The sequence below is a fragment of the Salvelinus fontinalis genome, chromosome 5 (genome assembly GCF_029448725.1).
Source record: "Salvelinus fontinalis isolate EN_2023a chromosome 5, ASM2944872v1, whole genome shotgun sequence".
NCBI classification, from domain to species: Eukaryota; Metazoa; Chordata; class Actinopteri; order Salmoniformes; family Salmonidae; genus Salvelinus; species Salvelinus fontinalis.
Window position 1 is genome coordinate 1,499,351 of NC_074669.1, and position 18,147 is coordinate 1,517,497.

The following is an 18,147-nucleotide window of genomic DNA, read 5'->3' on the forward strand; positions in this document are numbered from 1 at the left end:
GAAGCAGAGTTATAGTAGGAAGCAGAAGCAGAGTTATAGTAGGAAGCAGAGTTATAGTAGGAAGCAGTCGTAGAGTTATAGTAGGAAGCAGTAGTAGAGTTATAGTGAGAAGCAGAGTTATAGTAGGAAGCAGAGTTATAGTGGGAAGCAGTAGTAGAGTTATAGTAGGAAGCAGTAGTAGAGTTATAGTAGGAAGCAGTAGTAGAGTTATAGTAGGAAGCAGTAGTAGAGTTATAGTAGGAAGCAGAGTTATAGTAGGAAGCAGAGTTATAGTAGGAAGCAGAGTTATAGTAGGAAGCAGTAGTAGAGTTATAGTAGGAATCAGTAGTAGAGTTATAGTAGGAATCAGTAGTAGAGTTATAGTAGGAAGCAGTAGTAGAGTTATAGTAGGAAGCAGAGTTATAGTAGGAAGCAGAGTTATAGTAGGAAGCAGAGTTATAGTAGGAAGCAGAAGCAGAGTTATAGTAGGAATCAGTAGTAGAGTTATAGTAGGAAGTAGTAGTAGAGTTATAGTAGGAAGCAGAGTTATAGTAGGAAGCAGAGTTATAGTAGGAAGCAGTAGTAGAGTTATAGTAGGAAGCAGTAGTAGAGTTATAGTAGGAAGCAGTAGCAGAGTTATAGTAGGAAGCAGTAGCAGAGTTATAGTAGGAAGCAGAGTTATAGTAGGAAGCAGAGTTATAGTAGGAATCAGAGTTATAGTAGGAAGTAGTAGTAGAGTTATAGTAGGAAGCAGTAGTAGAGTTATAGTAGGAAGCAGTAGCAGAGTTATAGTAGGAAGCAGTAGCAGAGTTATAGTAGGAAGCAGAGTTATAGTAGGAAGCAGAGTTATAGTAGGAATCAGAGTTATAGTAGGAAGTAGTAGTAGAGTTATAGTAGGAAGCAGTAGTAGAGTTATAGTAGGAAGCAGTAGTAGAGTTATAGTAGGAAGCAGAGTTATAGTAGGAAGCAGTAGTAGAGTTATAGTAGGAAGCAGAGTTATAGTAGGAAGCAGTAGTAGAGTTATAGTAGGAAGCAGTAGTAGAGTTATAGTAGGAAGCAGTAGTAGAGTTATAGTAGGAAGCAGAGTTATAGTGGGAAGCAGTCGTAGAGTTATAGTGAGAAGCAGTAGTAGAGTTATAGTAGGAAGCAGTAGTAGAGTTATAGTAGGAAGCAGTAGTAGAGTTATAGTAGGAAGCAGAGTTATAGTGGGAAGCAGTCGTAGAGTTATAGTGAGAAGCAGAGTTATAGTGGGAAGCAGTAGTAGAGTTATAGTAGGAAGCAGTAGGAAGCAGAGTTATAGTAGGAAGCAGTAGTAGAGTTATAGTAGGAAGCAGTAGTAGAGTTATAGTAGGAAGCAGAGTTATAGTAGGAATCAGTAGTAGAGTTATAGTAGGAAGCAGTAGTAGAGTTATAGTAGGAAGCAGAGTTATAGTAGGAAGCAGTAGTAGAGTTAGTTCCGAAGACCATTATTTTCATCAGTAGTGTCCAGTGAATTCTACTAGTTGAAATGTGTATGACATCCTGGCATTTAAAGCAGACAACAACAACAAAAATGCACATGCTATAAAACGTTGTATTTTTTGCAAAAAAACAAAAAGCCTACTACTTAGAACAGCATTATGGGTATTCAGACACGGCCGGTTTGTAGTCTGAAGGCGGCTGGCCCTACCTCTTTGTCCTCTCTGACTGGTTGCAGGTCAGAGGGCAGGTCTGAGTGCCCACCAGGGGCCAATGGGAGGGCACCACTGGCACTCTTGTTGCGTGTGTGTCCTCCTCCATGGTGGGGGCTGGCACCCCTGGACCTAGTGCCCGGGGAGAGGAGCTGAGGGTGGGCCTGGCGGTTGGGTGAAGACGGGGTGGATGTCAGGACCATGGTCTTCAGGGCGGACACCTCCGCCTGAAGGACATCACTCTGGGGAGAGACAACAACACAAGTGGTTATAGACAGGAGTTATGGATTGTACCCGACACACACACACACACACACACACACACACACACACACTCACCCCCCCCCCCCCCCCCTCTCTAACCCTGAAGGATAAAGTCTTTAGTTTAAATAGGAGACATAAACGGACCTTGTCCTGAGCCTCCTTCAGCTGTTTCTCTGCTGCTGCTTGTTTCACGTTGGCTTCACGCACCATCCTGTGAGCTTCCTATAGGGAAACAGCAAAAAAAGGACATAGTTAACATGCAGGATCCACACCTTTCTAAGTCCAGATGTACTTGTACCATCGTCAGTTCAGCTAGCTGTAGGTTTTGGCAGGTCTAGCAGTCAGTCCTTCACTAGTTCAGCTAGCTGTAGGTTGTAGCAGGCCTAGCAGTCAGTCCTTCACTAGTTCAGCTAGCTGTAGGTTGTAGCAGGCCTCGTAGTCAGTCCTTCACCAGTTCAACTAGATGTAGTTTGTAGCAGGCCTAGCAGTCATTCCTTCCTACCTCAAACAGACTGGCAGTTAGCTCCTCCAGCTCCTGCTCTAGTTGATCCCGGATCTGTGACAGACGCTCACACTCCTTATCCTTCAGCTTCAGCTCCTGGGAGGGGATAGAAGAGGTGTAGGGTAGAACTGCAGCAGAATAGAAGAGGTGTAGGGTAGAACTGCAGCAGAATAGAAGAGGTGTAGGGTAGAACTGCAGCAGAATAGAAGAGGTGTAGGGTAGAACTGCAGCAGAATAGAAGAGGTGTAGGGTAGAACTGCAGCAGAATAGAATAGGTGTAGGGTAGAACTGAGTCAGAATAGAAGAGGTGTAGGGTAGAACTGCAGCAGAATAGAAGAGGTGTAGGGTAGAACTGGGTCAGAATAGAAGAGGTGTAGGGTAGAACTGGGTCAGAATTGAAGAGGTGTAGGGTAGAACTGGGTCAGAATTGAAGAGGTGTAGGGTAGAACTGGGTCAGAATTGAAGAGGTGTAGGGTAGAACTGCAGCAGAATAGAAGAGGTGTAGCGTAGAACTGCAGCAGAATAGAAGAGGTGTAGCGTAGAACTGCAGCAGAATAGAAGAGGTGTAGGGTAGAACTGCAGCAGAATAGAAGAGGTGTAGGGTAGAACTGAAGCAGAATAGAAGAGGTATAGGGTAGAACTGCAGCAGAATAGAAGAGGTATAGGGTAGAACTGCAGCAGAATAGAAGAGGTGTAGGGTAGAACTGGGTCAGAATTGAAGAGGTGTAGCGTAGAACTGCAGCAGAATAGAAGAGGTGTAGCGTAGAACTGCAGCAGAATAGAAGAGGTGTAGGGTAGAACTGCAGCAGAATAGAAGAGGTGTAGGGTAGAACTGCAGCAGAATAGAAGAGGTGTAGGGTAGAACTGCAGCAGAATAGAAGAGGTGTAGGGTAGAACTGCAGCAGAATAGAAGAGGTGTAGGGTAGAACTGCAGCAGAATAGAAGAGATGTAGGGTAGAACTGCAGCAGAATAGAAGAGGTGTAGCGTAGAACTGCAGCAGAATAGAAGAGGTATAGGGTAGAACTGCAGCAGAATAGAAGAGGTGTAGGGTAGAACTGCAGCAGAATAGAAGAGGTATAGGGTAGAACTGCAGCAGAATAGAAGAGGTGTAGGGTAGAACTGCAGCAGAATAGAAGAGGTGTAGGGTAGAACTGCAGCAGAATAGAAGAGGTATAGGGTAGAACTGCAGCAGAATAGAAGAGGTGTAGGGTAGAACTGCAGCAGAATAGAAGAGGTGTAGGGTAGAACTGCAGCAGAATAGAGGAGGTGTAGGGTAGAACTGCAGCAGAATAGAAGAGGTGTAGGGTAGAACTGCAGCAGAATAGAGGAGGTGTAGGGTAGAACTGCAGCAGAATAGAGGAGGTGTAGGGTAGAACTGCAGCAGAATAGAGGTATAGGGTAGAACTGCAGCAGAATAGAAGAGGTGTAGGGTAGAACTGCAGCAGAATAGAGGTATAGGGTAGAACTGCAGCAGAATAGAAGAGGTGTAGGGTAGAACTGCAGCAGAATAGAGGTATAGGGTAGAACTGCAGCAGAATAGAAGAGGTGTAGCGTAGAACTGCAGCAGAATAGAAGAGGTGTAGGGTAGAACTGCAGCAGAATAGAAGAGGTGTAGCGTAGAACTGCAGCAGAATAGAAGAGGTGTAGGGTAACACTGCAGCAGAATAGAAGAGGTGTAGGGTAGAACTGGGTCAGAATAGAAGAGGTGTAGGGTAACACTGCAGCAGAATAGAAGAGGTGTAGGGTAGAACTGCAGCAGAATAGGAGAGGTGTAGGGTAGAACTGCAGCAGAATAGAAGAGGTGTAGCGTAGAACTGCAGCAAAATAGAAGAGGTGTAGGGTAGAACTGCAGCAGAATAGAAGAGGTGTAGGGTAGAACTGCAGCAGAATAGAAGAGGTGTAGGGTAGAACTGCAGCAGAATAGAGGTATAGGGTAGAACTGCAGCAGAATAGAAGAGGTGTAGCGTAGAACTGCAGCAGAATAGAAGAGGTGTAGGGTAGAACTGCAGCAGAATAGAAGAGGTGTAGCGTAGAACTGCAGCAGAATAGAAGAGGTGTAGGGTAACACTGCAGCAGAATAGAAGAGGTGTAGGGTAGAACTGGGTCAGAATAGAAGAGGTGTAGGGTAACACTGCAGCAGAATAGAAGAGGTGTAGCGTAGAACTGCAGCAGAATAGAAGAGGTGTAGGGTAGAACTGCAGCAGAATAGAAGAGGTGTAGGGTAGAACTGCAGCAGAATAGAAGAGGTGTAGGGTAGAACTGCAGCAGAATAGAGGAGGTGTAGGGTAGAACTGCAGCAGAATAGAGGTATACTGTATAACAAGATGGGCCTCGGCCACCTTCTGTGCAGCATCTAGCTGCTCTCTGAGGATCTCTGATCCCTTCTCTCTGATCTCCAGGGAAGAGCTCCGGAGGCGGGACACATTGTCTTCATGCTCCCCGCCCCGGGCACCCTCCAGCTGGGCAGCATGCTCCAGCCTGCTGCCCTCTCTGCCCCTGGCCTGGGTACCCTGCTCCTGGGGCCTGGCGGGCCTGGGGTCACCCTGCCCTCCACCCTCCACCCTGGGGATTGGACCTGGCTCCAGGTCTACCAACCTTAAGAAAACAAAAGACGAGATTTTAAAAACTTGTCTGTTAAGTGCAATGGCTACATGAACATGTAAGCTAACAGCTGCTTGTTTGAGATATTAAGAAAGTTAGGTAGTTAATAGGGGGGGGGGGGGGGGGGGGGGGGGGCTCCCGAGTGGTGCAGCGGTCTAAGGCACTGCATCTCAGTGCTAGAGGTGTCACTATAGATCCTGGTTCAATTCCAGGCTGTATCACAACCGGCCATGATTGGGAGTCGCATAGGGTGGCGCACAATTGACCCAGTGTCGTCCGGGTTATGGTTTGGCCGGGGTAGGCCGTCATTATAAATAACAATTTATTCTTAACTGACTTAGTTAAATACATTTTTAAAAAGGTATATAATAAGGAATTGGTCGTCAAATCAAATGTTGTTTGTGACATGGAATACAACGGGTGTAGACTGAATTAAGCTATATACAGGGATTACAAGATCAATGTGGAGCTATATACAGGGAGTACCAGATCAATGTGGAGCTATATAGAGGGATTACAAGATCAATGTGGAGCTATATACAGGAAGTACCAGATCAATGTGGAGCTATATACAGGAAGTACCAGATCAATGTGGAGCTATATACAGGAAGTACCAGATCAATGTGGAGCTATATACAGGGAGTAACAGATCAATGTGGAGCTATATACAGGAAGTACCTGATCAATGTGGAGCTATATATAGGAAGTACCAGTACCAGATCAATGTGGAGCTATATACAGGGAGTAACAGATCAATGTGGAGCTATATACAGGAAGTACCTGATCAATGTGGAGCTATATACAGGAAGTACCAGTACCAGATCAATGTGGAGCTATATACAGGAAGTACCAGATCAATGTGGAGCTATAAACAGGGAGTACCAGTACCAGATCAATGTGGAGCTATATACAGGGAGTACCAGATCAATGTGGAGCTATATACAGGAAGTACCAGATCAATGTGGAGATATATACAGGGAGTACCAGATCAATGTGGAGATATATACAGGAAGTATCAGATCAATGTGGAGATATATACAGGAAGTACCAGATCAATGTGGAGCTATATACAGGAAGTACCAGTACCAGATCAATGTGGAGCTATATACAGGGAGTACCAGATCAATGTGGAGATATATACAGGAAGTACCAGATCAATGTGGAGCTATATACAGGAAGTACCAGTACCAGATCAATGTGGAGCTATATACAGGGAGTACCAGATCAATGTGGAGCTATATACAGGGAGTACCAGATCAATGTGGAGCTATATACAGGAAGTACCAGATCAATGTGGAGCTATATACAGGGAGTACCAGTACCAGATCAATGTGGAGCTATAAACAGGGAGTACCAGTACCAGATCAATGTGGAGCTATATACAGGGAGTACCAGATCAATGTGCAGCTATATACAGGAAGTACCAGATCAATGTGGAGCTATATACAGGGAGTACCAGATCAATGTGGAGCTATATACAGGGAGTACCAGATCAATGTGGAGCTATATACAGGAAGTACCAGTACCAGATCAATGTGGAGCTATATACAGGGAGTACCAGATCATTGTGGAGCTATATACAGGGAGTACCAGATCAATGTGGAGCTATATACAGGAAGTACCAGATCAATGTGGAGCTATATACAGGGAGTACCAGATCAATGTGGAGCTATATACAGGGAGTACCAGATCATTGTGGAGCTATATACAGGGAGTACCAGATCAATGTGCAGCTATATACAGGAAGTACCAGATCAATGTGGAGCTATATACAGGGAGTACCAGTACCAGATCAATGTGGAGCTATATACAGGGAGTACCAGATCAATGTGGAGCTATATACAGGAAGTACCAGTACCAGATCAATGTGGAGCTATATACAGGGAGTACCAGATCATTGTGGAGCTATATACAGGGAGTACCAGATCAATGTGGAGCTATATACAGGGAGTACCAGATCATTGTGGAGCTATATACAGGGAGTACCAGATCAATGTGGAGCTATATACAGGGAGTACCAGTACCAGATCAATGTGGAGCTATATACAGGGAGTACCAGATCAATGTGCAGCTATATACAGGGAGTACCAGATCATTGTGGAGTTTTATACAGGAAGTACCAGTACCAGATCAATGTGGAGCTATATACAGGGAGTACCAGATCAATGTGGAGCTATATACAGGAAGTACCAGTACCAGATCAATGTGGAGCTATATACAGGAAGTACCAGTACCAGATCAATGTGGAGCTATATACAGGGAGTACCAGATCAATGTGGAGATATATACAGGAAGTACCAGATCAATGTGGAGCTATATACAGGGAGTACCAGATCAATGTGGAGCTATATACAGGGAGTACCTGATCAATGTGGAGCTATATACAGGGAGTACCTGATCAATGTGGAGCTATATACAGGAAGTACCAGATCAATGTGGAGCTATATACAGGAAGTACCAGTACCAGATCAATGTGGAGCTATATACAGGGAGTATCAGATCAATGTGGAGCTATATACAGGGAGTACCAGATCAATGTGGAGCTATATACAGGAAGTACCAGATCAATGTGGAGATATATACAGGAAGTACCAGATCAATATGGAGATATATACAGGAAGTACCAGTACTAGATCAATGTGGAGCTATATACAGGAAGTACCAGATCAATGTGGAGCTATATACAGGAAGTACCAGTACCAGATCAATGTGGAGCTATATACAGGGAGTACCAGTACCAGATCAATGTGGAGCTATATACAGGGAGTACCAGATCAATATGGAGATATATACAGGAAGTACCAGATCAATGTGGAGATATATACAGGAAGTACCAGATCAATATGGAGATATATACAGGAAGTACCAGTACTAGATCAATGTGGCTATATACAGGGAGTACCAGTACCAGATCAATGTGGAGCTATATACAGGAAGTATCAGATCAATGTGGAGCTATATACAGGGAGTACCAGATTAATGTGGAGCTATATACAGGGAGTACCAGATCAATGTGGAGCTATATACAGGGAGTACCAGATCAATGTGGAGATATATACAGGAAGTACCAGATCAATGTGGAGATATATACAGGAAGTACCAGATCAATGTGGAGCTATATACAGGAAGTACCAGTACCAGATCAATGTGGAGCTATATACAGGGAGTACCAGATCAATATGGAGCTATATACAGGAAGTACCAGATCAATGTGGAGCTATATACAGGGAGTACCAGTACCAGATCAATGTGGAGCTATATACAGGGAGTACCAGTACCAGATCAATGTGGAGCTATATACAGGAAGTACCAGATCAATGTGGAGCTATATACAGGGAGTACCAGATCAATGTGGAGCTATATACAGGAAGTACCAGATCAATGTGGAGCTATAAACAGGGAGTACCAGTACCAGATCAATGTGGAGCTATATACAGGGAGTACCAGATCAATGTGGAGCTATATACAGGGAGTACCAGTACCAGATCAATGTGGAGCTATATACAGGGAGTACCAGATCAATGTGGAGCTATATACAGGGAGTACCAGATCAATGTGGAGCTATATACAGGAAGTACCAGATCAATATGGAGCTATATACAGGAAGTACCAGATCAATGTGGAGCTATATACAGGGAGTACCAGATCAATGTGGAGCTATATACAGGGAGTACCAGATCAATGTGCAGCTATATACAGGGAGTATCAGATCAATGTGGAGCTATATACAGGAAGTACCAGATCAATGTGGAGCTATATACAGGGAGTACCAGATCAATGTGGAGCTATATACAGGGAGTACCAGATCAATGTGGAGCTATATACAGGAAGTACCAGATCAATTTGGAGCTATATACAGGAAGTACCAGTACCAGATCAATGTGGAGCTATATACAGGGAGTATCAGATCAATGTGGAGCTATATACAGGGAGTACCAGATCAATGTGGAGCTATATACAGGAAGTACCAGTACCAGATCAATGTGGAGCTATATACAGGGAGTACCAGATCAATGTGGAGCTATATACAGGAAGTACCAGTACCAGATCAATGTGGAGCTATATACAGGGAGTACCAGATCAATGTGGAGCTATATACAGGAAGTACCAGATCAATGTGGAGCTATATACAGGAAGTACCAGATCAATGTGCAGCTATATACAGGAAGTACCAGATCAATGTGGAGCTATATACAGGGAGTACCAGATCAATGTGGAGCTATATACATGGAGTACCAGTACCAGATCAATGTGCAGAGGTCCGAGTTATTTGAGACAGTGCATTCGTAAAGGTTTCAGACCCCTTCCTGTCTATATAAGGTCCCACAGTTGACAGTACATGTCAGAACAAACACCAAGCCATGAGGTAGAAGGAATTATCCGTAGAGCTACGAGACAGGATTGTGTCCAGGCACAGATCAGGGGAAGGGTGCCAAAAAATGTCTGCAGCATTGAAGCTCCCCAAGAACACAGTGACCTCTGGAATTCCAGAGTTCCTCTGTGGCGATGGGAGAACCTTCCAGAAGGACAACCATCTCTGCAGCACTCAACCAAGCACTCAACCAATCAGGCCTTTATGATAGAGTGGCAAGACGGAAGCCACTCCTCAGTAAAAGGCAAGACAGCCCGCTTGGAGTTTGCCAAAAAGGCACCTAAAGGACTCTCAGTCCATGAGAAACAAGATTCTCTGGTCGGATTAAACCAAGATTGAACTCTTTGGCCCGAATGTCAAGCGTCACGTCTGGAGGAAACCTGGCACCATCCCTACAGTGAAGCATGGTGGTGGCAGCATCATGCTGTGGGATGTTTTTCAGCGGCAGGGACTGGGAGACTAGTCAGGATTGAGGGAAAGAGGAACAGCGCAATGTACAGAGAGATCCTTGATGAAAACCTTCTCCAGAGCACTCAGAACCTCAGACTGAAACAACAGGACAACGACCCTAAGCACACAGCCAAGACAACACAGGAGTGGCTTCATGACAAGACTCTGAATGTCCTTGACTGGCCCAGCCAGAGCACGGACTTGAACCTGATCGAACATCTCTGGAGAGACCTGAAAATAGCTGTGCAGCGACGCTCAAAATCCAACCTGACAGAGCTTGAGAGGATCTGCAAAGAAGAATGGGAGAAACTCCCCAAAATACAGGTGTGCCAAGCTTGTAGCGTCATACCCAAGAAGACTCAAGGCTGTAATCGCTGCCAAAGGTGCTTCAACAATGTATTGAGTAAAGGGTCTGAATACTTATGTAAATGTGATATTTCCAGGTTTTTGCTTTGTCATTATTGGGTATTGCGTGTAGAATAAGGCTGTAACGTTAACAAAATGTGGAAAAAGTCAAGGGGTCTGAATACTTTTCGAATGCACTGTAGACATGTACATGAAGGCAGGGTAAAGTGACTAGACGTCAGGATAGATATTAATAAGATAAACAAATAAAGAACAGGGTAACGATGCTTCGTGGGTGTCAGTTGTTGATGTGTGCAGAGGGTCCAGCAGCAGCAAATGATGAATGTGAAAGTGTGTGTGCACGTGTGTGTTGTCTCGATATGCGTCAAGAGCAATTCAGATAGTCTGTGTAACCATGATCAACAACTAGATTCAGCCCCGGGACGATTTTTTTATTTTTTTTAATAGCGATTGTCAGGGTGACGGAACCTAATTACAAATACTTTGTAGACTGCAAACGGACCGCAAGAAGCACAAAACAGATATAATATTTGACTAAAGTATTAGGAAGGTGTTTAATATTTTGTACACTGTGTTTATCTCAAGTAACAGTGAAATGCCGTTCTTGCAAACTCTAACCCCTACAATGCAGTAATCAATAACAATGTAATACTAGAAGAAGAAAAACAAGGTATAACAAAAACACACACGATATACAAATAAGAAGAACACACTTAAGTAAGCAAGGGTCAGTTCCAGTAGCATACTTCCAAGGATACTGGATCCAGAGGTAGATATGTATAAGGAGGGTAAAGTGACTAGGAATTAGGACATACGATATATCTCTATTACAAACTGGGTGGTTCGAGCCCTGAATTGGCTGACAGCCGTTGTAGATCCTTATCGTATGTGTGATTATAATGTGATTCATAACATGAATGCAACGTCTGCATATTTGTCCTGATCACGTTTGTCTAGAAGTACACACACACGCATCATTATCAATGATTATGCTGAAAATATAATTGAAAACAATAATATCATAAACATCACACCGTCGTTTAAGAATCGCCACAACATGCGAGGGCTGAACTTGTCCTAATGCCCATTATGTCAATCGGAACAGCACACATTCACCGGATTTCCCATTCCAGCTCTCCGCCCTTACCCTCTCACCACCCGGCTAGAAGATTCACCTCGTACCGTCGCCGGACCTCGATGGCATCAGTTTATGTTTCCATAAATTCCATAAATTGTTACAGTAACCGTTAACTTGCTGACGATATTATTCCACTTAGAAGGATGCAATCGTTTCAAAACAATGTTACTATTAAATAATGCTGACGAAACGCTAATGGGCTACAATGTTTCATCGAGATATCCAACTAGATAAAGTTAGTCGAATGTTATTTTGTTACTCAAGTTTTGAGTCGCTGTATACGACTTTTGTTTGCGATGCGTTGTAAGATAAGTCTATTTTCATTCCTGCTCATTCCGATAGTAAAAAAGGACGAAATGTGTTGTCAATCTGCCGTAAGTCACATGATGACACGCATCCTCCCATCCCAACCCGTTTCCAGTTTAAAAATAAACATGGCCAAACATTTCCCTAGGGTGTTGTTAGAACACATTATTGTCAAACAGAATATTGGCGTTCACAGTATATCTGGCATATGACATTATTGTGGTACAAAATGAAGATTCGTCATGGTTATATGAAGACAATCCTAAAAGCTACAGGCTTGGAACCAACCTACAGCTGTGAAGGACAATAACAAATCAAACCCAGAAAGATGTCTGTCTTACCTTCCAACCTCACACCTCTCTTCTTTAGTCTCCTCTCGGTGGGAGTGATATTTGGCTCTCCCTCTCTTCTGAGCCTGCTCTAGAACACTGGGTTTACCATAGAACGTGGTGTTGGAGTAAACCTGGATACCAGATCTGGCGGATACTAGAACCTCATACCCTGGGTTGGTGGCAGAGGCAAGGGGTGGAGAGGAGGACAGCTGGACACTGTGGAGACCCTCAAACGCATCCATGGTTTTCCAGGTAGAGTCACTAAATCCAACTGCAGTTTAATGTCACTTCAGTTACTGTGAAGGTTGTGGCTTCTGTGAAATCATGATTATGGGAAGAGTTCTGCCACCTTCTTCTATCTTCTTTTACTTTACCTCTTGTGTCTGGTGTTGTAGGAGGACCCCTCACTTGACTAATCTGAAATACACTTTCCTTGGTTCCACATTTGTTTACCTGATGCCTACCTGGGAAACATAAAAAGACATGTAACATTAATAGAATAAATTAGAATAGATTAGAATATAATAGAATAGAATTGAATAGAAAATACTTCAGTGGACTTTCAACCTACCGAATCAATGAGGTCCTAGGCCTAATTTTAATCAACCGACCAGTCCACTCCACTCCTGCCGGTGACTTCAAATCGCCCCTCTCCTGGCCAAATGAAACTCCACTCCTGCCGGGGACTACAACTCACCCCTCTCCTGGTCAAATGAAACTCCACTCCTGCCGGGGACTTCAACTCGCCCCTCTCCTGGTCAAATGAAACTCCACTCCTGCCGGGGACTACAACTCGCCCCTCTCCTGGTCAAATGAAACTCCACTCCTGCCGGGGACTACAACTCACCCCTCTCCTGGCCAAATGAAACTCCACTCCTGCCGGGGACTACAACTCGCCCCTCTCCTGGCCAAATGAAACTCCACTCCTGCCGGGGACTTCAACTCGCCCCTCTCCTGGTCAAATGAAACTCCACTCCTGCCGGGGACTACAACTCGCCCCTCTCCTGGTCAAATGAAACTCCACTCCTGCCGGGGACTACAACTCACCCCTCTCCTGGCCAAATGAAACTCCACTCCTGCCGGGGACTACAACTCGCCCCTCTCCTGGCCAAATGAAACTCCACTCCTGCCGGTGACTACAACTCACCCCTCTCCTGGTCAAATGAAACTCCACTCCTGCCGGTGACTTCAACTCGCCCCTCTCCTGGCTAAATTAAACTTAATGTGTTATTTTCTTTCATATAAATATAAATATTCACGCTAAACAATGGGCATACTTATCAAATTGTGCTTTTATGTCATGTAAGCCTATTCGTTTAGGATGGGTTATTTATTCAGACAAGTTTATAGATTGACTGGCTATACGGAGTATGGACTGCTCTGCAAACATTTGACAATGGAATGCAGAAGGTATAGCAACTCACCATGTATTGTCCAAACTTGGTAATCAATGAATGGCAAAATACTGTACAAAATACTGTACAAAATACTGAAAATGTTCTTAATCTTAGTTACATGTTATGTCATTCGACCCGAAAGTTGCAGAGGACAGAAAAAACAGCACAGTCCGAAGTTCACCTCCTGTTTAGTTCGTGTCATTGTTCTCTTCATCCACACACAGTGAACCGGTTGATATTACTAACACCTCAAGCCTCCTGCTGACCTGCAATGCACATCGCTACCACCAGGTGGCGATGGACAGGTTTGAATCACAATTACACTACATGACCATAAGTATGTGGACACCTGCTCGTCAACATCTCATTCCAAAATCATGGGCATTAATATGGAGTTGTTCCCCCCCTTTGCTGCTATAACAATCTCCACTCTTCTGGGAAGGCTTTCCACTAGATGTTGGAACATTGCTGTGGGGACTTGCTTCCATTCAGCCACAAGAGCATTAGTGGAATCGGGCAATGATGTTGTGCGATTAGGCCTGGCTCGCAGTCGCCATTCCAGTTGATCCCAAAGGCGTTCGATGGGGTTGAGGTCAGGGCTCTGTGCAGGCCAGTCAAGTTCTTCCACATCGATCTCGACAAACCATTTCTGTATGGATCCCACTTTGTGCATAGGGGCATTGTCATGCTGAAAGAGGAAAGAGCCTTCCTCAAACTGTTGCCACAAAGTTGGAAGCACAGAATTGTCTAGAATGTCATTGTATGCTGTAATATTAAGATTTCCCTTTACTGGAACTAAGGGGCCCAGAGACAGTTTGGAACTAGGTACTGAGTGTTGCAACCGAGACAAACGATTTGTACACGCTACCCGCTTCAACACTCGGCGGTCCTGTTCTGTGAGCTTGTGTGGCCTGCCACTTTGCGGCTGAGCCGTTGTTGCTCCTAAACGTTTCCACTTCACAATAACAGCACTTACAGTTGACCGGGGAAACTCTAGCAGGGCAGACATTTGACGAACTGACTTGTTGGAAAGGCGGCATCCTGTGACGGTGCCGCGTTGAAAGTCACTGTGCTCTTCATTAAGGCCATTCTACTGCCAATGTTTGTCTATGGAGATTGCATCACTGTGTGCTCGATTTTATACACCTGTCAGCAGCGGGTGTGGCTGAAATAGCCAAATCCACTAATTTGAAGAGGTGTCCACATACTGCTGTATATAAAATGTATAAATTCATTAGTTTTGGTGGTTAGCATGGGACTCCCGAGTGGCGCAGTGGTCTAAGGCACTGCATCTCAGTGCTAGAGGTGTCACTACAAACACCCCGGTTCGAATCCAGGCTGTGATTGGCCGTGATTGGGAGTCCCATAGGGCAGCGCACAATTCGCCCAGTGTCGTCTGGGTTTGGCTGGGGTAGGCCATCATTGTAAATAAGAAATTGTTCTTAACTGACTTGCCTTAGTTAAATAAATAAAATGTAGCTATACTTGTTGAAGAACTCAGCCCACCATTCTGACAGATCCTCTGGTCCCAAGGATAGAATAGACCCTTTACCTTTCAGAATAGATTAGATTGTTGAACATGAATGGCAAATGCAAGAACAAAATAAGTGTTTGTGTGTGTATGATGGCCAAGGCTCAAACCCATATCAGTAGTAGAGTCCGTTAGCCCGCTATGCCAAAGCCCAAAGCAACTCTCCAGGTCCCAAGTAAGGTTAGAGTTACTCGTCACCATGCCAACTCTCTTACATGAGAAATGAAGAGGGGAAAGTGGGGAGATATTAATTTAATATGTGATCTTACAAGATAATTGGGTTACGTGTTTTTGCTTGGTTGTGATATGTTGCAGCCTGGTCAACCACTGAATCGTTTTTAAAAAATAGAAATGTGGGTGTTACTTTAAACATTTACTGTTTTAATGTGTGTTGTGTTGTACACAGATTTGAGATTAGCTCGTGACCAGGCCTTACAATGAAGCTTTGTTGCAGAAACAGCTGAACACATCAAGTGACCAGAGGTCTACGAGTACTCTCCTTTCCTCTCCTTCGGAGGTCTACGAGTACTCTCCTTTCCTCTCCTTCGGAGGTCTACGAGTCCCTCATTCTTCTTTCGGAGGTCTACGAGTCCCTCATTCTCCTTTCGGAGGTCTACGAGTCCCTCATTCTCCCTTCGGAGGTCTACGAGTCCCTCATTCTCCCTTCGGAGGTCTACGAGTCCCTCATTCTCCTTTCGGAGGTCTACGAGTACTCTCCTTTCCTCTCCTTCGGAGGTCTACGAGTACTCTCCTTTCCTCTCCTTCGGAGGTCTACGAGTCCCTCATTCTTCTTTCGGAGGTCTACGAGTCCCTCATTCTCCTTTCGGAGGTCTACGAGTCCCTCATTCTCCTTTCGGAGGTCTACGAGTCCCTCATTCTCCCTTCGGAGGTCTACGAGTCCCTCATTCTCCCTTCGGAGGTCTACGAGTCCCTCATTCTCCTTTCGGAGGTCTACGAGTACTCTCCTTTCCTCTCCTTCGGAGGTCTACGAGTCCCTCGTTCTCCTTTCGGAGGTCTACGAGTCCCTCGTTCTCCTTTCGGAGGTCTACGAGTCCCTCTCCGTTCCTCTCCCACATCTGTCTCTCCAACATTCTCTACCAAGACTGGCAACACACCTTCCCTTAACGCAGTGAATATATCACATACAATCAATCTGATCAATCATTGTATAACTTGTATTCAATAGGGTATAACTAAAGGGAAGTGAATACATATTTGACTGAGTTATTCATCTCTCTGTAATGTGTGTGTGATGCACAGTGAGTATATTGTAGATATGATATACAATCAATCTATGAAGATGTAGATAAATGGATGTGAATATTATGATCTCGATTGAGTTGGAAAGCTTTAGTCCAGACGCGTCTGATTTATTGTGGATAGCTCCGTATGTGATGCTGAGTGTCTATGAAATGACTCTGTTAACTACCACATCCTACTTCCTCGCTCTGCTGAACTTTACCCTTAAATAGCACCGTGTCTTCAGATAGTGGATCCATGAGGTAATACCTGTAAGAATCACCTCTCCTGTTAGTTCGTGTTTGAGTAGATGTGTGACCTCATGATGTCAGTGTTTTGGAGAGTAGACTGGTGAAACAGACAGTGACAGTAGGTGTAGGAACATTTTGATACTGATAAGAGAATTAATTTCTCCTGTTCATTAACCAATTCAATTTGTTTACTCAGTCTGCGCTATCAGGATTTGTATGATACTGATAGAAATAAAACAGACAGAGGCCCAGTCTACAAAAGTCAAACGTTTATTCACGGAACGTTCTGCCGTGCACACTACAAAGACCATCAATTTATAATGACACACATACTTCCACACAAACCATCAAATCCGCCCGCCAATAGAGTGTAGGGGAGTCCGTGAGAATAGCGTCTCCCTGCCCTCCCCAAAGATAGGGAGAGACCTGGGACTGGGAAGTTCTCAGTGTCCCGGCCAAGGTCGCCCCGAATCTGGCTCAGACAGACAGTCTGTTATCAAAATACTAGACACATTGTCTCCGAAACATTGATTCTGACTAAGAACTATACTATAGTATTATTATATTCCCCTCACTCTGACCATCACACAGTACTATAATTTTTACATTTACATTTAAGTCATTTAGCAGACGCTCTTATCCAGAGCAACTTACAAATTGGAAAGTTCATACATATTCATCCTGGTCCCCCCGTGGGGAATGAACCCACAACCCTGGCGTTGCAAGCGCCATGCTCTACCAACTGAGCCACACTGGACCATATAATAATCAAATGATTCTAACACTTATATAAATGCATTATAATAGTCTAATGATTCAAATCAATTTCATACAATCACATGGTTTCAGACTTATGGTTTCAGGAGTGTAATATTCTAATCATTTATTAAAACACATTTCCTTATCAGATACACAGAGGACAGCTTTCTCAGTCTGTGCTGAAGCCAGTCAACCAGCCAGCCAGCCAGTCAACCAACCAGCCAGCCAGCTAGTCAACCAACCAGTCAGCCAGCCAGTCAACCAGCCAGCCAGCTGGTCAACCAACCAACCAGCCAGTCAACCAACCAACCAGCCAGCTAGTCAACCAACCAACCAGTCAGCTGGTCAACCAACCAACCAACCAGCCAGCCAGCTAGTCAACCAACCAGCCAGCCAGTCAACCAGCCAGCCAGTCAACCAACCAACCAGTCAGCCAGCCAGCTAGTCAACCAACCAACCAACCAGCCAGCCAGCTAGTCAACCAGCCAGTCAACCAACCAACCAGTCAGCTAGTCAACCAACCAGCCAGCCAGCTAGTCAACCAGCCAGTCAACCAACCAACCAGCTAGTCAACCAACCAACCAGTCAGCTAGTCAACCAACCAACCAACCAACCAGCTGGTCAACCAACCAACCAGCCGGTCAACCAACCAACCAGCCAGTTAACCAACCAGCTAGCCAGTGACTGGTAGCGATGACGGTAACGTACTCGCGGAGGGTTGCTGACGCGGGATAGGGTCCTTCTCTCATCTGCTCCTCCGATGGAAGCGAAGCATCTACAAGCTGCTGTGGAGAGAACTGATCATCTTCACTACCCTGCTCCTTCAGCAGGTAGGTAGCCTAGTGGTTAGAGTGTAGAGGTGGCAGGTAGCCTAGTGGTTAGAGTGTAGAGGTGGCAGGTAGCCTAGTGGTTAGAGTGTAGAGGTGGCAGGTAGCCTAGTGGTTAGAGTGTAGAGGTGGCAGGTAGCCTAGTGGTTAGAGTGTAGAGGT

At 44.7% G+C, this 18,147-nt stretch overlaps 1 protein-coding gene across 4 annotated transcripts in view; it reads right to left on the reverse strand.

Moving 5' to 3' along the window:
- rab3il1 (RAB3A interacting protein (rabin3)-like 1) overlaps window positions 1-14,224 on the reverse strand; it is a 34,941-nt gene extending 20,717 nt beyond the window's left edge. For 2 of the 4 annotated variants that reach the window (XM_055924318.1, XM_055924314.1), the window contains exons 1-7: window positions 13,406-14,224; window positions 12,549-13,189; window positions 11,991-12,441; window positions 4,756-5,011; window positions 2,416-2,511; window positions 2,058-2,135; window positions 1,649-1,891 (exon numbers count right to left, since the gene is read on the reverse strand). In XM_055924318.1, coding sequence (XP_055780293.1) covers window positions 1,649-1,891; window positions 2,058-2,135; window positions 2,416-2,511; window positions 4,756-5,011; window positions 11,991-12,223 — 906 coding nt within the window. In that variant the 5' untranslated portion in view covers window positions 12,224-12,441; window positions 12,549-13,189; window positions 13,406-14,224. Of the gene's footprint in view, window positions 1-1,648; window positions 1,892-2,057; window positions 2,136-2,415; window positions 2,512-4,755; window positions 5,012-11,990; window positions 12,442-12,548 lie in introns of all 4 variants that reach the window. The other 2 variants (XM_055924317.1, XM_055924315.1) reach the window with 2 other exon arrangements.
- Between the last annotated feature and the right edge of the window lie 3,923 nt (window positions 14,225-18,147).